This window comes from Priceomyces carsonii (genome assembly GCF_900007245.1).
Source record: "Priceomyces carsonii strain CBS4050 genome assembly, scaffold: Debaryomyces_carsonii_scaffold_1, whole genome shotgun sequence".
Taxonomy (NCBI): domain Eukaryota; kingdom Fungi; phylum Ascomycota; class Pichiomycetes; order Serinales; family Debaryomycetaceae; genus Priceomyces; species Priceomyces carsonii.
Genome location: NW_026946674.1, coordinates 1269340 through 1291324, shown reverse-complemented (window position 1 = coordinate 1291324; position 21985 = coordinate 1269340). Strand labels below are relative to the sequence as shown.

The window sequence follows — 21985 nt, the reverse complement described above, 5'->3', positions numbered from 1 at the left end:
ATAAAATGCATTTAATTTATTCATCATTTGTCTATCAATAGACGATCTTATAGGCTTTTTCTCCTAATCATTTTTATTGTAGCCCGTTTCGCTATCAAAAGATCCGAACCTATTATTCCTAAATGACTTCTTGATGATAAAATAAAAAAATAGTAAACCTCCTAAGGTCAAGGCAAAAACTGTGAAATAGACGACCAACATAACTAGCTGCAGTGGAAAGTATAACAACCAGCGAAGCAAAAAAGCATTCCTTGGGTTTGGGAGCTTATAAAATCCATCAGCATATGGCAATTGAATATTTTTCATTCCTTGTGTCAAAGAACCTTCGTTGTCGAGCTGATCAAACCATCGAATGGCAAATTTAAGAGGCAATTCATCTCCAATTTTGATTCTAGTCAAGTTAGTACCCGATGACCAACCGACTGCACTTATAAATGTGTTTTGCTCCGATTTATGGGTGGAAGGAGTGACTATTATGACATTGATATTGTTATCAATTCTCAAATGGGACTCACGCACCTCCCCTCTTAAATTGAATGTCAAAGGAACGTAGGCACCACCTTGCTCTAAATAGTTTGTGCTACTACTTGTTGGTAAGCGACAACTGAATGGAGCGTCCTCATGTATATATAGCTGGAAAAGATGATATATTTCATCAGTGAACTCAATCGTACACTGCAAGTCTTCATTTATGCCATACTTGAATTCCAATGGCTTACCACTTTCCTTGCAAGTTGGAAAAGCAGTGTATATTACCCTCAGTTTATCATCAAATTTATGTTCACCATTATTATCTATATTCCTTGCACTGCAATCAATTGTAATCTGTTCTCCCTTTACGAACGGTGAGAAGTCGACAGGAATGCTTCCTTTAAAATCAACAGGAAACCAGCTTCCTTGAATCAACTCAGCTCTAACATGGTGCACCAAGCTGAGAACTGCGAGCCCTAAAATTGACTTGGAGAGTTTCATTTCAACTGTATATGATAATTGAATATATTATTAGATTGTTGTTCGTTTTAGTTACGTACAGCGAAGTCGCGTTCCTTTTCTGTACCTTATGTGTCTCGATCTGGCCAACACCATCTAAAAAATGAATCAATAAATTACATAAGCAAGGTTCAATTCACATGAAATCATCTAAATGTACATTATATTAGTATATAGTCTTCTATAAAATTATGCCTGAGAACACCAACCCATTTGAACAAAAAACTCGTAAATCTTTGAAGCTTTATTAACATCAATTTTTAATGCTTGTCTAGCATCTTTTTTCTTCAAGATACCATTGTTTTTGACCGCTTCTTTCATGAGCTGATTTTTGATAGCTAGGTATGGCTTTGGCAAGATCCTCAAAGTAGCACACAATTGTTTTTCTTCGTTTGAAAGTAACTCAAAGTCTGCAGCGTGCGATATGTCCAACGGAACTCTTGAACTTGCCGACTTGGGCTTAAATTCTGGTTGAGGAGAAGTCGCAAAAGACTTACCGCGTGCCACAGGTGGGATTGGTGTATTAGCTCCAGAACCGAAATTGGAGTGCCGACCGTTTGTGCTTCCGTTACCCATTCTTTGATAATGAGCAGCCCTTATAAGAATATCTTTCTCAAACTTATTTCCATCTTCTAAAGTGGTTATTCCGTTTCTTCTCCAACTTTGGAGCTGTTGAATCCTCATTCTACATTTCAACTCTGTGAGAATATCTTTGCTAAAAGACTCAAAGTCACTGGGAGTCAAAATCCTAATGAAGGCATTGATTTTCCTTTGTAGCTCCTTTTCCTCTTTGGATTTTCTCTTGTCTAAACTGATGTTCTTTCTATAATTCAATAAATTATTGAGTAATAAAATTCTTTTCCTTTCCGCTCTCGATGTCAACCTCGAGTTATATATATCCAAAACTGTCAATTTCAACTCAATATCACCTGCTTGGTCATCAGGATCGAAAATCAAATCCTTCACTGAAGTTTCTGCCTCATTTTCTGCTTCATGATCAAATTCCAATCTTCCTGGCATATAACCTTGAATTTCATGACATAGAGGTACGGAGGATGCTGGTTTAGTTTTCGGAGGTGGCAATGGCATATTCCTCCTCTCCTCGAGCCTTTTCTTTCTTCTTTCTAAAAATTCTTGGGGTGTAACATCAGAGAAGTCTTTATTCATCTCAGGTAGTGGATATTCTCTCGAATTCAAATAAATGTCAGTGTAATGTTGTGTCACTTCTTCTTTGGATCTGTTGCCGATGTGGTCAGCAATATCTTGCCAGTTACCTAAACCAAATGTTTCGCACCCTTTGATAAGCAACATCTCTTCATCAGCACCCCAGTCTTTGTCAAAAATTGGATACGTGCTTTGTTCAATTACCTGGTAATCATGCCATGGCTTATGGTCTCCAGTTGTTGATCCAGCAGCAAAGCAAGGTACACATAAGTCATAGTCATTGCATATGGCACATTTTATCCTTGTTCTATGGGTACAATCTGATGAACAAACGTCACAGTGATATAACCTTGTTTTAGAATCCATAATAATATGGTAGAGCCCACTTTTCCTTATATGCACGCGAAGGCTCCCTCCACTATCAATCTTATTTGCCGATTTAAAAGGCAATCAATCGAAAGAAAGTGTAAATCGTGAGCACTTGAGTCTATTACTCCTGAAGATCTATCAGGCGTCTTCTAATGTATTATTTATTATGGTTAAAACGACTAGAACTTGTTAGAACTCTTGTCGCTATTCATGTTTAGACATCAAAGTAAATTGCACAATCGCATTGCGACATAATTCTGTAATGTCGTGTATTGGACTTTTTTTTTCTTTAAAACGAACAGCTCTAGTTGATGATTGCAAAATGTCTTAATGCTATTTCTTGCCACATATCACTCTGACAACAAAAGGTTGCTGACCGCTTTTGGCTAAATTATATTCATGTCTTTGTTTTCCTTCAAGCAAGTCCCAACTCTCAACCAAGTCAATTGGCAGTTTGCATATTTGATAGCTCCAACGCAGATTTCCACTTGCGTATAACAACAACTGCTCTCCTTAAGAAAGATAATATATACAAAAGCGCTTGCTTATAGTTTCAATTACGTATTCATTCGATCTTTCGTGTTTTCTAAAGGGCGTCCTTCCTACTGTCTAGGGCTCATCCCCCACAGTCACCCTCATCACATGATATTGTTTTGTGTAATATCCTGCACATTTTGGTAGATTTTTTTTTTCACTCTCACTCTTGCCAGTTCCTTAGCCTCATACTTTGAACAAGACTTTTACTAGTAAACTAGAAATCTTTAAAGGATCTTCCTAATATCACTTATTGAATATAGTTAAAGAAATCGAAGATGGTAAGTTTGAAATAATGATCCAGCAGCAATCAGATTATAGATTAAGAATAATGCAACATCGGTGGTGGAATGTTGTGAGAAATACGTAGTGAAAAGTTTTGAAGAATCGAAGGAAGAAAGCATAGGAATGGTGTTGAACACTAAAGTGGTTGGGATGACAAGAATAGGAAGGAATGATGAATATGTTGTGAGCTTATTCATAGAACTACTGGAACAGAAATCAAGAAAGAGATGATCCACAGCATCTGGAATATTACATTGAGTATTATTCAGTCATAGTTAATCCCTGTTTTTATCATCTATCGTCTTTTACTGTTGGATTGAAGAAATTTTAAAACTGAAATACTAACGTAATATCTAGGGTCGCGTTAGAACTAAAACCGTTAAGAGAGCTTCCAAGGTCATGATTGAACGTTTCTATCCAAAGTTGACCTTGGACTTTGAAACTAACAAGAGATTGACATCCGAAATCGCCGTTATCCAATCTAAGAGATTGAGAAACAAGATTGCCGGTTACACCACTCATTTGATGAAGCGTATTCAAAAGGGTCCAGTTAGAGGTATTTCATTCAAGTTGCAAGAAGAAGAAAGAGAAAGAAAAGATCAATATGTTCCAGAAGTTTCTGCTTTGGACTTGAGCCACACCAATGGTCAATTAGAAGTTGATTCTGAAACATCTGACTTGGTCAGATCTCTTGGCTTGAAAATCCCAATCCAAACCGTTGCTATTTCTGCTCAAAGAGGTCCAAGACGTTTCGCAAAGAGAAGCTAATTAACTTTTTGTATAGTTAAACTGTTCATTTATATATAATTAATAAAAACACCTTCACGTTTTACGCCAATGCTTCAGTAAGATTTAATCAACTATGAGATGCTACTATATTTACTTTTCAGCATCGAAATATAAGGCAGGTGAGAGTTTCTTTATAGAAGATGACTCGGCCCTTCCCCTTAAAAGAATTTCACTCATAAGCTTACCAGTAGCTGGAGCATTATTAATGCCCCAACATGAATGACCTGCTGCTACGAAGAGATTTGACACATTCGTTTCGCCAATTATTGGACCAGAAATTTGAGGAACATTAAGAATCGGTAAATAACAAGCTTGTTTTCTAGTTAAACGGCCCTTCCTCAAATTAGGTGATATTTTCCCAACGGTTTTGAAAATGTTATCACATTTAGACTCCACGACTTCCACATCATCTGATGTCTCCGGAAGTTCTTTACTATTATCTCCTTCGCCGGAAACATATACCTCATCTGGTCTAGCATAAATCTCAGGTGAACTAAAAGAACGAGGACCAGTCTGAAGTTCAGTGAACACAGCATAGCCTGATACTTGCTTATCTTCGTATGGATCGATAGTGATAGAATGTGCTCTCATACCTCCAATAGGGCATGAAGGCAATATTCTAGATGTCCATGGTCCTGCTGTCATGATAATTTGATCTCCTGTCAATTCTATCTCTTCAGATTTACCTTTAGGTGTGTAAAAAATTCCATTTGCGCTTGAAACATCCAGATATGACACACGTTCAACCTTACCAAGAATTAATTCAAGTGACCCTTTGCTATCTTCTAACGCTTTTTTCAAAAGAAATTTAGTAAACTTATAAGGGTGAACTTGAGCTGTAACCTCTTTTTTGCCTAGAGTTGTTATATCCTGAATAAGAGACCTGTTGAGCCAATCCAAATCTGACGGTATCTTTTGGTTCAAGTAATCTTGAACCGAACTCTTTTTGGGTTCACTATTGCTATCTTTCTTGTCTTCATAACCTTCCGGAGAATTGCTTACATCTGCTTCAATAGAAATAGCTGGTAAATGTCTAAATCCCCAATTGGCCTCACCATCATATGACTCTGCTAGTTCATTGTGTAATTGGAATGATAGAGGAGCAACTTCTTTAGGAAAAGCCCAACGTGCCAACATTCCACCAGCCTTACCACTGGCTCCACCCGCAACCCTTGCGCTTTCTAATAAGGTGATATGATACTGTGAAGGGTCATAATCTGGATCTTGTATTAAGTAAAAAGCGGTACAAACTCCAATTATACCAGCTCCAACAATAACGATATGGGTTTTACCTTGGTGCCTACCGCTAGGCGTCGAATTAAACTTGAAATCGTCCGACATCTCCCAAGTATTAATCTTGATATATATCAAATAAGTGAGATTCAACTAAGTAATAGCAATGAAAAAGAGATAAGATATTTAGTTCAGCAAATAGCGATTAATGTTATACAATTTTCTGTTCTTTGAGACTGTATGTTGGTTTGAGGGCAGAGAAGAATTAGAGCCTAGATCGTCCTACATACAAGAGCTCGAATTTATAGCAGGGTCCAGGGTCTAATGTGTTCATTGTATACTAAAGGAATGCAAATAGTGTTCGACTAAGTTTATAAAAAGTATATAAATTTTACTAGGAATCGCTTCGTTTAGTCTCTTTTTTTGTTGCTCAAAGAAGATGCACTTTTCGGTAACTGAGGTTCTTCGTTAGATTTTGAAAAACATTGAAAGATATTGATGAGAAAGACCGAAAGTGCCATGAATAATACAGTTAATACAAGCTTGTTATGCTTAGTCCATAATTCATTCTTACGAAGATGGATTTCATCCTTTTTTCTGTTTTTTAGATAACGCTCAACTGTATGTTTTTCGGGGATCCAATCTGGAGTTCCCTTTCTAAACCGATCATTTTTTTCGAATTCTGTCTCCCTTGAAGGGTGATTGATAATATCATCAAAAGGCTCGATGAGCTTTGGGTCCCTTTCTAGAATAAAGTCTGGAATTGGATGAATGTTCAGAGACAAAGAAGAAGTTAATATAATGGTATAGTGGGGTGAAGGCAACTTTCTTATAATCTTTCGAGCCAAAGCATCGTGCTGTCTTATCTCTTCTTCTCTTTCTGGAGACGACAATGGCAACTCTCCCAAGCTTATCTTGATCACTTTTTTCCTTGTGTCAATATAATTACTGACCTCGTCCTCATTCTCATGTACAACTTCAATTGTTTCTGCCTCGCAGTTCTTTATGATATACTTTTCCACGAAATCCATATCAAGTGGTTTTTCCACCCAAGGCAAGCCAACTAAAGTCGATGAAAGTTCGAAGTATTTCCTTAAAAACGGCCAATTTCCACTTTTATCGACAGTCATATCCGTATACGTCAAACCAGGCTGATCTATTAAAATATACTCATCTGAAGAACACTCCGTAATTAGTTTCTTAACCATATTATTTGCTGAGCTTATGTTGTGTATTTTCAAGTTTGACAGATCAACCTCTTCTCTCAATCCTTTTACTAATGTGTGAGAAGCCACCACTAAAGGGACGGCTTGAAATCCCAAGCATCTCACAGCCATTAAAACCAATAATACTATCTGTTTCGATAACATCATGACTTCAATCTTTGTTCATTCTAAGTATTTAAATTTTTAGAATCAAATCTAGCTTCTTCGGTTACTCGCGCATTTATATGATGTTTCAGTTTTGTCAGATTACGAGATTCGCCCTATTATGGGTTTTATACTAGTTTTATAGTAGGAGAATATAAAGATATATATAACGAATCGTAGTAAGCTATTTCATAACTGAGGCTTTTATATATCTTTCAGCTTGTTCCCATTTTCGAAAAAAGTTGTTATGAATAAATATGAATATATTTGCATAGCATTTGTATTTTTTGCAATCATTCAGGCTCAAGTAATAGCAGAAGTTGAAGTTGTTAAAATTTTTGTGGCACCTAAGCAAGAAGATACTACAACAAGTCATGTAGTTGACAAAGGCTCAAAGATGGTTGTTACAAAGACCGTCGTAGAAACTGTAGAAGCCACTGGTTCTTCTGCCAGGCTGGTAACTGCGGATACTAGCATTACTATAGGTACAACTCAAACAGCTAGTGCTGAAATGTGCTCTGGAACTTATCTGAATGAGTGCAATAATACTTTTGCATTAGAGATATTAGAAGTTCACAATGAAAAGAGAGCTTTGCATGGAGCACAGAAGCTTTCATGGAATGACACTGTGTATGAATACGCTGCTCAGTATGCATCCAAATATGATTGCAGTGGGAAGCTTGTTCATTCTGGTGGCTCATATGGTGAGAACCTCGCTATTGGTTATACGGTTGTGGGAGGTGCAAATGCATGGTACGACGAAGGGGACACTTATGTCTATGGATCAGAGAGTACGTACAATCACTTTACCGCTATGATATGGAATAGCACCTATGCAGTTGGGTGCGCCTATAAATACTGCAATGCAGTATGGGGAACCTATATAATATGCTCATACTATCCTGCTGGAAATGTTATTGGTCAATGTTCAAAAAATGTATTTCCTTTGTTATAGTTACACTATTTTCTGTAAATATAAATATAATTTCACGATCACGGAGTCAGCTAAACATTATCACAAAGAATTATCTCGTCTAATTCAAAGTAATGTTCAAAATAGGATGCGAATAGATCGCACAAGTATGCCACGTCAAGACTGCCACCCGTTTCTCTGATCGAATGCATAGATAATTGAGGATTACCCAAATCCAATGTTCGAATTCCTAACTTGGCAGATAAGATGGGACCTATAGTTGATCCACAAGGAAAGTCATTTCTCGTTACAAACAACTGCAATGGAACCTTTGCATAGTCGGCAACTTTTTTCAAAAGTACGATTCCTGGAGAGTTAGTAGCATACCTTTGGTTTGCATTGATCTTGATTACAGGTCCCTTATTTAACTGCGGTCTATTCTTGGTCTCATATGCTTCACCATAATTAGGATGGACACCGTGTGCCATATCAGATGATAAAAGAAACGATTTAGACATTGTTTCATAAAAATAATCCACTGCTTCATTTCCTGAAAAGTTAACTTTAGTAAGCCTTTGAATTGTGTCAGGTAAAAAAGTGGAATCAGCTCCTTGAGCAGAAACAGATCCTATTTCTTCATGATCAAATAAAGATATTAATTGAATTCCTTTCTGGGTCTCAATCATTTTGGTTGCTTTGATAAGGCCATCAGCCGCACAAAAACATGAAGTAAGGTTATCCAACCTTGGTGAAAATATAAACTCGTCATTTAAACCACCAATGGTAGACTTTTGATGATCATACAAGACTAACTCAAAATCTTCAACCTGGTTCAGGTTCACACCAAGCTCTTTAGCAATTAATTCTATTAACGATTGATTATGCCTCTCAATGACTGATTGAACAGAAACGAACTCTTCAGGAGAGAGTTTTAAAGCAGGATCATCTTTACAGCTTTTTTTCTCGTCCTTACTTTCGTATTTATCAAGGCAAACCTGACCTGCAATTGGAACGAACTTGGTTTCGGAATTAAATTCAAACTTCTTGTTCACTTCTCTATTCAAATGAATTGCCAAAGTAGGTATTCTCAATAGGGGCTTATTGATCTTCAATAGTTTCGGAACAAATTTGCCGTCTTCATTTATATAGACCCTCCCTGCTACTGACAAATCACGGTCAAACCATGAATGAGCAATGAGACCTCCATACTGCTCGACACCTATTTGTATGAATCCTTCAGAAGTTCTTTTTGAAATAGGTTTTATTCTTAAGCAAGGGGAATCAGTATGTGCTCCAACTATAGAAACACCTGAACCATTTTCGAACTTTTGACCAACAGTGAAACCAATCAAAGAAGAAGAGTTTCTTGTAACAAAGTACTTGCCGCCTCTTTTAAGCTTTGAATTCCAATTGGATCTTTCTGATAATTCCATGAAACCTGCGTCAAATAGCATCTCTTTTACTGATTTCACAGCGTGATATGGCGTTGGAGAAGCATTAACGAAGTTAACAAACTCTTGAGCATATTGGAGGGATCTTGATGAGTCTTCCATTTTATAAATGAGCCTTATGGAATATCGTACAACCGTCTAAAGGCCTTTTATCAATGTTTTAAAGGATTTGAACATTTATATCTCCAACTTTCTCGAAAGACTTGCAGTCGAAGTAATACGCAGGAAGTAAATGGATCAATTTTGCAATCTTGGGCCACTAATACCGATTATAGTACAATGTATAAAAGCTACGTAGAATTGAGTTTGATTTATGCAATAATATACAGCTTGCACTATATGAATATCTGAACTTCAAAGTCTTCTTCAAGCTCAGTTTCTCCCACAGTAGAATCCAAATCCAAATCTTCGTCATCAAATACTACCTTCGCCGATCTGAAGTTAGCATCTTTAATCCCTTTGACCTTGATATAATAGTCCAAGAGCTTCTGAATCCTCGTCGACTGAGAAACTTGGACTTCAATTCTTTTGTTGTCCTTCCCTTTAAGACCAATAAGGAAGTATTCACCAGCAGGTTCTTCATCCTTTTTCTCGCCTTTTTGCTTTCTCATAAATTCCTCTGGGTCGCTATACTCTACTAGGCTCTCCCCGGAATCTGAATATGAATCTATATCTACCACTTCGACATCAAAAGTTTTGGTTTGTTCCCCAAATTCTGGATAAAGCTTTAAAAAGTTGGAAGCATTGTGTTTCGGTATAAGCAAGCATGTCAATGGTGTAGACGGAATCTGTTCAGAAGGTGCCTCTAACGGCTGTGGTGGAGGAACTATTCTCAAAGTGCTAGGCTTGAAAAATGGCTTGATTTCCCTTTTCCCTTCGACCCAAATTAATGCGATATTATCTTTATCGTAAGCCGTCTTATAGTCTGGAAATTTCTCGAAAAGTGACCCAAAGTATTCAAGAATGGCATCAATTATTCTGGTGAAAGACTTAGTGCCTTTGGTACCAAAATCTGCCTTCACGACGTTTCGATATTCAGGTGGACGAGGCATTTTACTCACTACTCGAATGACGTATTTCCGTTGTCGCTCGTTTTCATCGATGAACTTATAAGCATTCTCTTGATTGTCTCGTAATGGTTCCATTCCCACTCGAAGTATATCTGTCTCATCATCAGAATCATCAGATTCATATTCCGGAATAAAGTCTTTGAGATCGTCGCTGAGCTGCTTTTTTGAAAGCATCCCTCGGGTTCTTATTCTTGAATTATTTGCTGAGGCATCCTCGACATCTATACTATTAGGAGATTCCCAACCTTTCGGATTGCAAGGATCTTCAGTGGAATGGTTAAAAGATGACGAAATATTCGCCTCTTCCTTGTTCATGTTTTTATCGAGGCCCACATTATCATGATCATGAAACTTGTGAGACTTCTTGTTTTTCTTTTTCTTCTTACTCTGCAGCGTACTCAAAGAAAAGAAATCTTCTTCGATTGTTGATTTACGTTTTGCATCTCTTTTATCATGGTCATGCTCCATATCTGTCATAACTTCTTAACTCTTTCTCTTAGACTTAACACCTCATCACATAAATCACCATTAATTTCTTTAGCAGATCTGATTACGATACCAAAGCAAAATTTAGAATACTTAAAGAACTCCAATTAAGTTGAGGTCAGTTATTACTGAATTTAAAATTTCTTGATATCGCGCTTATATATGTTTACGCATTATATATACACTTTGTTTATCTTAGACATCTTAAACTTCCAAAGTGTACCATAAAATAGATCATAAAGTAAAGATCTATTATGAAAAAAGGACTGGATGGAAATGTATCCACAAAACTGCTGCGGGATCTATCATTTAAACCAAGGTTTCGTCAAAGTTATGGCAGTAATGATTACTACTATAATTTCATATTGAAATACAAAGAAGCTTGGGAGAGTAAGCTATTTTATGTTGACGAGTCTACAGTCTCAAATATGTTAGAAACATACCCGAAGCTCCAAAAAGTAATTCCCGAGGTTCGTGATGTTGATGAGAAGCTCCCCGATACGAAGATATCCCCCCTACTTAGCGAGGATGAAGTTACCGGTTTCGGAGTCAAGGATCTGTCATTGAGGATATTTCTAGAACATGGTGATAGAAGGGAACCTATAGATATAGGATTTGGCCACGCAATAGATTTGAAAAACCATGTTAACAGAAAAGGATTAATATTAAATGCGGGGGGCCATATAACGTCTATGAAATGGTTGATTTCAAGACACTCTCAAAAATACCAATATCTTGCTGTTTCCGTAATAAGTAATAAAGGTGGGATCCTGAACAATATCAACAATACTCAATTGAGTTTATTTCATAAGGGAGTCGAAAAGGATGCACTAAAATCGGGTATACAGATATGGAAATATGATTTAGAAGGAAATGCATTAGTACTTGATCAGTTTTATTTAACGGATACGATAGGAGCAACCTCAAATTTAGAGTGGGTGCCAATAGAAATAGGTGGCGATACTGATACTATTGGGGTGTTAGGTGGAAGTTTTACTGATGGACAATTTCATTTAGTGAAAATCAAAAAAACGCAACATAATACTACTTTTTATGGGCGAATAAAAGAGCCTTCTTTGACTTATAAAATCCAAGGTTTTTCTTCCAAAAATTCTACTGATTTAGTTGCTATAACTTGTTACGATTATCTAAACAAAGATAGATTTATCGTTGGTTTGACTAATGGATCCATAGCAGAATTTCCGTTGCCTTTTGCTGAAGACCTTAACGATAGTGACAGCAGTGAAGAAGACTATGAAAAGCCCAGTTTTATCCAAAAAGTTGCAGATACAGCAATTGTGTCTGTGTCGATAAGTGAGCTCGAGGCATCGAGGTATACTTTGATTATCAATACTTCAGGTATTCAGTGTTTTGCATTGGAATATAATAATTTCCGCCAAGGCTATCTTATTTCAGCTCCTACAAATTCTTTCTTGAAACCTTCGAAAAACCATTTACTAAATGCAACGCTAGGCTCTTATTCTTCGGACACTGTCAGTTTGAGTTTCTTGAGAAATCCTCAAGACACCCTTAGCGTGGTTTTAAAAGTGGATGGAATTGTTTCTTCAGTTCTGCTGTCTGAAATCTTAGGACATCCTTTAGGTCTCGTTGGAAGTACTCAAGGTGATATTTATATTCTTAATTACGCAAGGAAATTCTTGAATGGAGCAAAAACAACTAACAAAAGTTTAGTACCATTAAAGCTATGGAAATGTTCTATGGATAATAATGATATTGTTGTATCAAGCAATTTAGTACCTGTTACCGTTGATAAATCGAATCAAATCAATATAGCACCTCCCCAGATACTGATATCTGCTATAGCATGGAATGAAAATATAGCTGGAAGTTCGATCTATACGGCTGGTTCAATAAGTGGTCTCTTGTTATTAGAGAGACTTGATCCAAAGGTTTGAGCAGTGGAGTCTATGTAATGATTAATAAATAATAGTAATTCTAGTATTTAGGAAATTTTGGATCGACCTCTTCACTCCACTTGTTTAATCCTCCTTTAATATCCTTAACATTGGAATAACCCATTTCAGCAAGGAGCTTTTTGGCTGCTAACTGAGAGTCGTTTCCATAACGGCACACAACGTAAATCGGATCATCCTTCTTCACGCCGGGAAGATCAACTTGTAAGGTGTCAAGCTTTTTAAAAGTAGAATCCCAGGGTATATTAACAAACCCATTAAGCTTCGTGATAGCAAACTGGGTATCTGGCCTTACATCAATTAGAGTTGACCTCGACTTATCTAGGCTATAAAAGTCCTTTGCACTTATTCTAAACTGATCATCTAAGACATTCGTATTATACGATCCGCAAAAAGCAGCATAATCTATTTCACGAGATAAGATGGCTTTCTTAGATATCGCCGAGGAAGCCCCACAAACGAGACAATCCTTCTTTCGTGATCTCATTTTGAAAACACGCAACTGTTGTTGTGGATAACCAGAATAAGATGAAAGAAACGGCGAAAAAGTCTCGTCTGTGTAATATTTAGTGGCAACTTTAATTGCTTCTAAAGCCATCAGAACACCTATCAATCCAATAGCCGGCCCGATGACACCACCATCAGAACATTTCGTGACGGATTCGGGAGAAGGTGGAGATGGGTAAAAGCACCTATAACAGGGACCTTTGTTGTTAAAATTCAATATGGTGAGTTGTCCATCTGATCTGAGGCCCGAACCACTAATGATAGTCTTCCCTGATATAACAGAAACGTCATTGATAAGATATCGAGTCGCAGGCGTATCTGTGCAATCCAATATAATATCATATTCTTCTATTAAACTAAATGCATTCTCATTTGAGAGTCTGATAGGATACGATTCAATAGTGACATGCGGATTTAACTTGGATAGGTACATCTTAGCAGAATCGCATTTAAACATTCCAACATTATCTGTATTATGTAAAACTTGCCTGTGTAAATTGCTTATATCAACGACATCATTATCAACTATACCAATTCTCCCTGCTCCTGCTGCAACTAAGTATAGCAATAAAGGACATCCTAATCCACCTGCACCAATTACTAGGAAGCTAGATTTTTTGAGCTCGATTTGGCCGTCTCTTGAGCCAAATTCTTTAACTATCATTTGACGTCCATATCTTTCATATTCATTTAATGAGAGATGATCTTCAACTTCAGAATTTGCTTTTGATTCAAAAACTTGTTGATTGCGATCTTCTTCATAGTCTCGTATTTTCGATTTGAGTTGGATGTTTTCAAGTTCTAGCTCTTTGATTCGTCTAGCAATTTCGTCCCCAGAATCACTCATGGCTCATCGTTTCTGTTCTACAAGTTTTCAGTATTACAAATGCGCATCACTTAAATATGGAACATATTTAATTTATACCTTAATGGAAATATCTACCCCAATAGAGAAAATGATAGATGCTATCGTCTATTCACATTATGAATCTGGGACCTTCATGACTTTCCAAGTAATTCATACAATCTTTTGCTTAACAAAGAAGCTCTTCAAATGACGTAATTGGTAGACGCAAGTACCTATCAAGACAATTAATTGAATAATAGTCCATTTAACAACTCTTGAATTTGTGGATTCTGACTGGTCCCTGAATATGGCTTCCCTTTCCCTCATACTCTCTTGTTCATAATGGATTCCTGCCAATTTCTTGTTCAAAACTTGCACCTGAGCAGTCAAGGCGTCGACCTTGTGCGTGGACTTGGAGTCGACGTAATCATGAGCTGTTCCTGTGATGATATCGATAAAAATCCTATGTTGTTTGTCCTTGGTTCCATCAATATATGTCGGGGTTAAGCAAAACTTGTGCTCACCGGCATCCAAAGATGTGAAAACAAATTCATTATCAGCATCCATTTCCTGCTTGGAAACCCTGTGGTCATTGTCAAAAGTCTCCTATAACATAACGTTAGTATTACAGTTCTCTGAGCATGCTGCAATAAACGCTAAAAAAAATTGAAAAAACCTTTAGATGGTCTCTTGAATCTATTATATCCCTCTTTTAATACTTACGTCAACAGTGATCAACAATCTCAAATTGCTGTTTCTAATGTACTCATTCAGATGTTCCTGAAGTTCATATGCCTCAATCTTGCTTACTAGCAAAGTGTCTTTGGACATATCTTCAAAGAAGCATTTGGTTTCTCCTGTCTTCAAATAGAAATGTAAACCATTGGCAAGATTAATCAAGCTGATAAGTCCGAGAATGACTTTCAAAGCAGACGATGGTAGCATCTTTGAATCTTCACTTCTGTTAAAGTCTTTCTTCTATATGAAATATAACCAGAATCAAATCAAACGCGTGTTCACAAAATTTGTCGCCCAATTTTGTGACAATCACGTGCCGAGCTTGGGTGCAAATGGTTAGATCATTATAACAGATATATTTACGGACTATAAAACAAAAGCATTTTAATACATTTATACAAATAAACTATTTCTTGTGATGCTTCAGCTTGAACTTATTTACTAAGACATTAAGATCACTTGAGGGGCCCTTTTTATGGGAATTTTTTTGCCTCTTATACGATCTATCGCGCGGCGATTCAGCATGCCTCTTTGAACGTTCATTCAAAATTTGATTCATAGTATGGGTTTTCTTGAATTCAGAGCTAGTTGGATCAATGGCATAATCACGATTTTCGAAAACTTCCTTGAATCTAGGATCACTGAGGTCTGGTTTAAAATTGTCCTGAAGCATTTCAGTGTCAATATTCTTTTTCGATTTCTTCTTCCTCTTCTTTTGTTTCTCTTGTTTGATGATATCTTTCATATTGAAGTGCTCATGATTATCATTCTCCTCATCCATCATAAGAAGTTCAAGTTGAGCCTTATTAGTCGCATCCGCTTCTTTGCTTGAATCATCGTATTTTTGGACTCTTTTATCACCTTCACTTGCTTTTGGATCTTCTTGTGCTTTCTTAGCTTTTTCCATTCTACGTTTCCGACGTTCCTTTTCTTTTCGTCTGTATGCATCCACAGTTGTTTCCTCCAACAACTCTTCTTCATCTTTTCTGGCTCTCTCTTCATCAAGACCAGGGTTGAACGTGATTTCCATATCCACATCGTCTTCGTCTTTTTCGTTTCCATTGAAGTTAAAGGAGGTGCCCAAGAGACTTTTGTACTTATCTTTTAAATCTTTCTCATCTTCACTGCCATCGCTATCAGACGCTAAGTATGCCTTAAAATCCATATCATCTAGTTCTCTTTGAGAAAAGTTTCTGGATGCCAAGTCTAACCTCTCCTTAGGTGTTTCATCCCAGGTTAACTTGACTTTTGAATGCTGTAAAGCATCAGTAACAAATGTTGAATTTGGTTTATAACTTGCTGGAACACCAGTACAGATATCTTTGACTCTCTCTTCATCAAATGTCATATCTTCTGGAACATACCTTAAGTCGAATACGTTTGCTGTTGACTCATACTCAGTTCCATCACAATTATCGTATATGCTTTTAGCAGTTTTCACTGAATCACAATTGACAACTGCGTAGTAATATCTCAATTTCTGCAACTGGTATCTACGCAAAGCTTTGCTGTCGTAATCTGTTCCTCCATCTTCTTCTTCGTATAACTTTCGAGTGGCTCTAGCTAAATCATCTTTATTCTGTAAATCCAAATTAGAATCAGAGTCGGAATCTGAATCTTCTGACTCACTTTCATGCTTTTTCTGTTTCTTACTCTTAAATAGCTCTCTTGGTGGCCCCTCAACCTCTTCCTTGGCTAATTGCTGAAGCCCATATTCTGATGGATAAATCTTGATAGAGGCTATAGACCCGCCAACAGGAACAAAGGAGATAAATGTTGCCATAAGATCAACGGCACGAAGATTATCCCAATCCATGTTTACAACAGCAAAAGAGCTAGAGGGATCTCCCTCCTCTGGCTTTTCATCTTCAAGCTCAATTTCTGATTCTTCTTCCTCCTCTTCTGATTCCTCATCAGAATCAGAATCAGAAGGAGATGATATATCACTTTCTGAGGACGATTCAAGACCTTCTCCTCTAGCCCTGTCTACTACCGCAGAAGTTTCTACTGCATTAGCATCAGTATCATCGTCACTTTCATTGTTACTTTCACTATTCAGGCTACTTTCATCATCGCTTCCTATTGATACTTTTGGAGCATTCTCCTCTTGCTGATAATAACGATCAAAGTCTTTATCACTGTGACGATTTTTAATCTTTCTTCCATATCTATCTATCTTTGTTTCTTTTCCCAGCGATCCATTATTCAACTTTTTCAATTCTTCTTTGCTAAAACGTTCGTCAACTTTTACTTTAAAATTTTTCAAATTGGGTAATTTAAACCTTGGATCAAAATGAACGGAGGAAAATCGACCATCATTAGTTATGGGCTTATTTTCCTTCCTCTTATCTTGACTCTCTTTGTTCTTTCTGGCCATGATTATTAGAGCTAAAAAATTAACTATATGAGCCAGATATGACTTGAAATATTCCTGAATGTTTATGCAGTCCGCGATGCATCCGATGAGCTTTACAACTATATATCCATTAATTACGTATATTACCTATTAAGTGTGACATTATTAGATTGATGAGAAATCAAATCGAGCCTCCACTAGAATTATGATTACCAACTAAGCCCACCATTTCCAAAAATGCCCTTTCTTCTCCCAAATTTTTAAGATTGATTCCTCTTCGTGCTTCTGCCTGTTTTTCCTCCCATTCCCATTGCTTCTTTTGCTCATCTAACTCCTTTGTTGAACCTACTCCCCATACCTCTAAGTCGGTGATCATGAATCTGTCTTCATAATCTTCATGAATGATTTGATGCTGTTGAGTTTTCTGAAAATATGAAGTTGTTCGAGATGTCAAAGTTGATAAATGCCTAAAGATAGCAAATTCTAAATTGGCTTCTATAGTTAAAGAGACATCCCCTGGGACGTATTTCCGTACAGTGTTTTTATTAATAGGTTGATTATTACCAAAGCCAACACCACAACCTAGATTGTTAAAATATATCAGTTCCCCTTTAAGGACTGGATTATGAACGCTCTTATAGAAATCCAATCTAGGCAGAAGTTGAATTATCACTGTGCCTTCATCTCCAAAGTTTCTTTTGTTAGAATTTCTCCACGGTTGAGTTACCAACACCGCATATGTTATTCTTTCATTATCATGTTGCCAATCTTTCCTTGAATTTTCCAGAGATAAGAAGAAACGTGGATATTCAGAATCAAACTTTTGATACCTTTTATTTGAATGGATCGTTTTATTTTTTAGTCTTTTACCTGAGACGAAAAAGATAGTGGGTGCTTGCCATTTGAAGATCTTCAGCTCTAGCGATCTTATAGAAAATCCAGAATAAGAATCAATATATAATTGAATCATATTCTGATCAGATACTACGACGTTTGATTTCAAGGTATTTAATACGAGTGAAATATAGCTTATAGTTGCCTCATTCACTAGCTTTGTCTCTTTTAACGTTACCCTTTTTGAACCTTTTGGTAAATCTGGCATACCTTGCAGCTGACCTGAATGAAGCGATTTCGGCATGGGTGAAAAGATGCCTTGTTTAAATAACATCATCAAGCCTCTATTAAATAGATTTGGAAAGCCCTTCGTCACACCCTCTTTGAACTCTTCAAAGTTGATTTCAAAGGTATGTATAGTTTTGCTGGTAATATTAATATTGATGTATCTTATTAAGCTGAGGCTAAGCACCTCAAATTCTTCCCATTTATTACTGAAATCTAGAATTGAAACATTTTGGATTGCAAAATCTCTACCTGAAATCGAAGTGATTATCAAAAACAACGTTATTAGACAGTGTAAATCAGCCGCATTCAAGTTTAAAAGCTCAACATCAATGTTATCAAAACTGCGGATTCTATCAAAAGTGTCCCATTTGACGAACTTTGCTCTCTTATCCATATTATCTTCATTCTCTAATGACCTAGAGACTTTTATGGTGTATGGATCATCATCTTTCGAAACAATTTCTTCACTAAGATACAAATTCTTTGACTTTGGATCAGATGTCACTCCTTTCTCATTCCCTGCCTCTGACTTTGCTATCCCCGGAAGAGCGAATGCAATAAATAACAACTCAAGATAGTCAAAGTGCGAAATGAGTCTCGTATAACGACCGCTATGGAATGCAGAACACACAACGAGATCAGGGATTGTCAATCCCAGTGTTTCATTTCGAAAATAATCTTGGAGAAATGGGAATTGACCCACAACCCTGAATGACTGAAAAAGTAAATCAAGTGCTCTGGACAACGAGTGATTACTAGAATGGGTACTCTGTAGAGCGTCGTTTGATAATCCGAAAAGATATGACACATCTCCATTAGTCAATATGACTTTTTCTCTCAAGCTTGTGGTATTCAATTTAGTTGCCATTGAGTTCAACTCTAAGGGCCGAAGCAACGAATAACACCTCGATTGAAACATTTCAATGATCTCATCCTTAGAGAACAGCTCAACATAGTTATTCTTTACATCATCCGATACTTCATTTGTTCCCAAACTTAATCCTTGACCCATATTAAAAAGCTTACAAATGGATGTGTTTCTTTGAATTCTTATCCGTATTTATGTTTCGCGGCAATTTTATACCCTTTATTCTATGGAAAGAGATACAAGCGGATATATGTGATAGAAAAGGAAAATTTCAAATAGGCATTGTCACTTCAATAAGCCATAGCTATTATGAATATTAAAGCATGGCTGGATTTGTTTTAATATTTAGGCTCCATGGAAAAAGTCTTGTAAAATTGAGACTGATTTGACTTCCATCCTATTTACTAGCTCCCACAACTTATGCAACCGTCCCTCCTCATTTTGAAGTGACGATAAATTATTCAGACGATCTTCAGACATTGAATCATTATCATATCTTCTCGAAATCGAATCTTGCTTCAAAAGGGCCCTTTCAAATGAGAGAATCACTAAGGTCAGATAGATTCGTATTGTAGTGACTACCAAAACAGTACTAAGAGTGACAAAAAGCTCCCTCGCAGGAGATGCCGAGCCAGAAGAGAGTTCTCCAGGTTTCAGCTTGCTCTCTTCAATTCGATTCTCACCATAGTCTACCTGTTCTCTCCTATTCACACCTTGGGATGTCGAATCATTGAAAACAGCTTTGTCTTCGTGACTGAACCAAAAGTAAATGAAATAGATGGTATAAAAAGATCCAACGATAGTATCTATGATATAAATCATGCACGTAAGTGAGGTTGTTTTAACATTCTTAGATCTATTTCTCAAATTTGACAAACCGTATATATAGAACGGCAACACCAACAATGCCAACAAATTGTATAGCCATTGTAAAAAGTTGATAGGATGTCCAGTAATAATTGATAGCACACCGTAGGCCCCACCTGCCTTATTAAGAATAGCCACTCCCAAAATTAATTCCACACCAATATAAAGTGGAATAACACCCAAAAATTTCTAAGAAAACTGTTAGTAAAATTCACACTACAGAATCGTATTTACTTACTTGAGGTAACACATAAATTAGTTTCAAAGCCATCGTTAGGTGCCCTACTGAACTTGAATATCCGATTTCTCCTTAATCGGTCTTTCGCTGGAGAATCGAAAATGGTCTTGGATCAATATCAATATAATTTTACTCAAATGCAGTAGAGAAAAGAGGGCATCAAGAAATTTGCGTTTTCTGTGAAGAAACTTGCAAAAAGAACATTTCTGTAAAAATATGTCCGAGAAAGAGCACGAAAGGTTGAGAGAAGATGAAGTGCCAACAAGAAGCACTGATAGCACAGAAAGCACCGATAGTGATACTGATGTTGAATCTGAAACTGAAGGTTTGGCAGATAATGCTCAAAAAATGAAGATATCAGGATCAGAGAATGGTGATATAATAGCAAAATACTCTGATAAAATCAAGCTTGATGACTTTAAGAAGGGACCTAAAATAACTAAAGATAGATCTAACAGAGCGACTGTGGAGCAGGTGTTAGATCCAAGGACGATGAGGTTCTTGGGAAAAATTATAAATAAGGGCATTCTCTCAGGTATAAATGGCTGCATAAGTACAGGTAAAGAGGCCAATGTCTACCTTGGTGTTTTAGAAGGGGAATCTGAGAAGTCTTATGCTGTAAAAATTTACAAAACTTCGATTTTGGTATTTAAGGATCGTGAGAGGTATGTAGATGGAGAGTTCCGATTCAGGAATACGAAAAATCAGAGTAATCCTAGAAAAATGGTCAAATTATGGGCTGAAAAAGAATTCAGGAACTTAAAGAGGTTGGCGTCTAAGGGAATACCATGCCCGGAACCGGTGGAGTTGAGATCGCACGTTCTAGTGATGGAGTATTTGACTAAAGGTAACGATCAACCCTCACCTAAGCTAAGAGATCATCCGTTCAAGAACGCTGATGAAATCGGCCACTACTATCAACAGATGCTAATATATATGAGACGCATGTATCAAGATTGTCGCTTGGTACATGCTGACTTGAGTGAGTACAATTCAATTGTGCACGATGAAAAGCTTTATATAATCGACGTTTCGCAGTCCGTTGAACCAGATCACCCTATGGCCATGGACTTCTTAAGAATGGATATTAAGAATGTGAATGATTTTTTCGCCAGAAAAGGAATTAATGTGTACCCCGAACGATTGATCTTTAAGTATATAACAGAAAGCGAACATAGCTTAGGTTTACATGGCTCCAGTGATCCAGATCTAATCGCTTACTTGGAGTCCCTACCGTTCAAGGATGACAATGAGGATGAAGTTCAAGATGAAGTCTTTAGGTCGGTGCATTTGGTGCGATCATTGAATCATCTAGATGAAAGGGACTTTCAAGAGTTCACGGAGGGAAACTTTGAAACATTAAACCAGTTGGTAGAAGCACAAGGATCTGACTCTGAAAGCGAAGACGATGATACTGAGCTGGACTATACAGACGAATATACAGATGAGGACCTCAGTAGTGACGTTGATGGGCAAGAGAAGGAATGGGTTGAAAAGACGTCAATACCAAAAGGAAAGAAATTTGAAGATAAGGAAGAAAAGAAATCCAGAAAAGAAGCCGCAAAGGTAGCCAAGCAAGAGAAAAGGAAGAATAAAATGAAAAAGCATGTAAAGAAGAAAATAATAAATAAAAGGAAGAACAAGTAGTCTTCGATATTTATAAATTGGGCATAGATAGATATTAATAAACTTTTAAACATTTCGTCTATCCTATCATCTCTACAAGTAAGGTAAATGTGTTTCCCTCTACTATATTAAACGGTTAAAGGCACTTCTATATATATCACAAACTGCACAACGTAGATTGCATATTGTCCTTTACTGCTATAGAGCCTTATTGTGTCGTCTGGGCTT

At 36.9% G+C, this 21985-nt stretch overlaps 16 protein-coding genes across 16 annotated transcripts; 4 read left to right on the top strand and 12 right to left on the bottom strand.

Annotated features, from left to right (window-relative positions):
- Positions 1 to 63: 63 nt before the first annotated feature.
- PRCAT00000716001 (uncharacterized protein) lies at positions 64 to 972 on the bottom strand (the record flags this gene model as incomplete). Its single annotated transcript, XM_062956626.1, has 1 exon — positions 64 to 972. One exon carries the CDS (start codon positions 970 to 972, stop codon positions 64 to 66), a length of 909 nt encoding a protein of 302 aa, XP_062807549.1.
- A 207-nt stretch (positions 973 to 1179) lies between these two features.
- Positions 1180 to 2520, bottom strand: ADA2 (chromatin-binding transcription regulator; the record flags this gene model as incomplete). The annotated part of the gene is made up of 1 exon (XM_062956625.1): positions 1180 to 2520. The coding sequence occupies one exon, from the start codon at positions 2518 to 2520 to the stop codon at positions 1180 to 1182; it is 1341 nt and encodes a 446-aa protein (XP_062807548.1).
- A 1221-nt stretch (positions 2521 to 3741) lies between these two features.
- Positions 3742 to 4110, top strand: RPS17B (40S ribosomal protein eS17; the record flags this gene model as incomplete). Its single annotated transcript, XM_062956624.1, has 1 exon — positions 3742 to 4110. One exon carries the CDS (start codon positions 3742 to 3744, stop codon positions 4108 to 4110), a length of 369 nt encoding a protein of 122 aa, XP_062807547.1.
- A 111-nt stretch (positions 4111 to 4221) lies between these two features.
- Positions 4222 to 5472, bottom strand: PRCAT00000713001 (uncharacterized protein; the record flags this gene model as incomplete). Its single annotated transcript, XM_062956623.1, has 1 exon — positions 4222 to 5472. One exon carries the CDS (start codon positions 5470 to 5472, stop codon positions 4222 to 4224), a length of 1251 nt encoding a protein of 416 aa, XP_062807546.1.
- A 302-nt stretch (positions 5473 to 5774) lies between these two features.
- Positions 5775 to 6737, bottom strand: BIG1 (Big1p; the record flags this gene model as incomplete). Its single annotated transcript, XM_062956621.1, has 1 exon — positions 5775 to 6737. The coding sequence occupies one exon, from the start codon at positions 6735 to 6737 to the stop codon at positions 5775 to 5777; it is 963 nt and encodes a 320-aa protein (XP_062807545.1).
- A 244-nt stretch (positions 6738 to 6981) lies between these two features.
- On the top strand, positions 6982 to 7689 carry PRCAT00000711001 (uncharacterized protein; the record flags this gene model as incomplete). Its single annotated transcript, XM_062956620.1, has 1 exon — positions 6982 to 7689. The coding sequence occupies one exon, from the start codon at positions 6982 to 6984 to the stop codon at positions 7687 to 7689; it is 708 nt and encodes a 235-aa protein (XP_062807544.1).
- A 50-nt stretch (positions 7690 to 7739) lies between these two features.
- PRCAT00000710001 (aspartyl aminopeptidase) lies at positions 7740 to 9200 on the bottom strand (the record flags this gene model as incomplete). The annotated part of the gene is made up of 1 exon (XM_062956619.1): positions 7740 to 9200. The coding sequence occupies one exon, from the start codon at positions 9198 to 9200 to the stop codon at positions 7740 to 7742; it is 1461 nt and encodes a 486-aa protein (XP_062807543.1).
- Positions 9201 to 9433: 233 nt separating this feature from the next.
- Positions 9434 to 10645, bottom strand: PRCAT00000709001 (uncharacterized protein; the record flags this gene model as incomplete). The annotated part of the gene is made up of 1 exon (XM_062956618.1): positions 9434 to 10645. One exon carries the CDS (start codon positions 10643 to 10645, stop codon positions 9434 to 9436), a length of 1212 nt encoding a protein of 403 aa, XP_062807542.1.
- Positions 10646 to 10908: 263 nt separating this feature from the next.
- PRCAT00000708001 (transcription factor TFIIIC subunit) lies at positions 10909 to 12570 on the top strand (the record flags this gene model as incomplete). Its single annotated transcript, XM_062956617.1, has 1 exon — positions 10909 to 12570. The coding sequence occupies one exon, from the start codon at positions 10909 to 10911 to the stop codon at positions 12568 to 12570; it is 1662 nt and encodes a 553-aa protein (XP_062807541.1).
- Positions 12571 to 12610: 40 nt separating this feature from the next.
- Positions 12611 to 13942, bottom strand: UBA4 (Uba4p; the record flags this gene model as incomplete). The annotated part of the gene is made up of 1 exon (XM_062956616.1): positions 12611 to 13942. One exon carries the CDS (start codon positions 13940 to 13942, stop codon positions 12611 to 12613), a length of 1332 nt encoding a protein of 443 aa, XP_062807540.1.
- A 171-nt stretch (positions 13943 to 14113) lies between these two features.
- On the bottom strand, positions 14114 to 14509 carry PRCAT00000706001 (p24 family protein; the record flags this gene model as incomplete). Its single annotated transcript, XM_062956615.1, has 1 exon — positions 14114 to 14509. One exon carries the CDS (start codon positions 14507 to 14509, stop codon positions 14114 to 14116), a length of 396 nt encoding a protein of 131 aa, XP_062807539.1.
- A 132-nt stretch (positions 14510 to 14641) lies between these two features.
- On the bottom strand, positions 14642 to 14887 carry PRCAT00000705001 (uncharacterized protein; the record flags this gene model as incomplete). The annotated part of the gene is made up of 1 exon (XM_062956614.1): positions 14642 to 14887. The coding sequence occupies one exon, from the start codon at positions 14885 to 14887 to the stop codon at positions 14642 to 14644; it is 246 nt and encodes an 81-aa protein (XP_062807538.1).
- A 199-nt stretch (positions 14888 to 15086) lies between these two features.
- Positions 15087 to 17057, bottom strand: PRCAT00000704001 (pre-rRNA-processing protein ESF1; the record flags this gene model as incomplete). The annotated part of the gene is made up of 1 exon (XM_062956613.1): positions 15087 to 17057. The coding sequence occupies one exon, from the start codon at positions 17055 to 17057 to the stop codon at positions 15087 to 15089; it is 1971 nt and encodes a 656-aa protein (XP_062807537.1).
- A 160-nt stretch (positions 17058 to 17217) lies between these two features.
- Positions 17218 to 19170, bottom strand: PRCAT00000703001 (TLD domain-containing protein; the record flags this gene model as incomplete). The annotated part of the gene is made up of 1 exon (XM_062956612.1): positions 17218 to 19170. One exon carries the CDS (start codon positions 19168 to 19170, stop codon positions 17218 to 17220), a length of 1953 nt encoding a protein of 650 aa, XP_062807536.1.
- A 201-nt stretch (positions 19171 to 19371) lies between these two features.
- On the bottom strand, positions 19372 to 20164 carry PRCAT00000702001 (uncharacterized protein; the record flags this gene model as incomplete). Its single annotated transcript, XM_062956610.1, has 2 exons — positions 19372 to 20082; positions 20132 to 20164. The coding sequence occupies 2 exons, from the start codon at positions 20162 to 20164 to the stop codon at positions 19372 to 19374; spliced, it is 744 nt and encodes a 247-aa protein (XP_062807535.1).
- A 183-nt stretch (positions 20165 to 20347) lies between these two features.
- PRCAT00000701001 (protein kinase) lies at positions 20348 to 21778 on the top strand (the record flags this gene model as incomplete). The annotated part of the gene is made up of 1 exon (XM_062956609.1): positions 20348 to 21778. One exon carries the CDS (start codon positions 20348 to 20350, stop codon positions 21776 to 21778), a length of 1431 nt encoding a protein of 476 aa, XP_062807534.1.
- Positions 21779 to 21985: the final 207 nt, after the last annotated feature.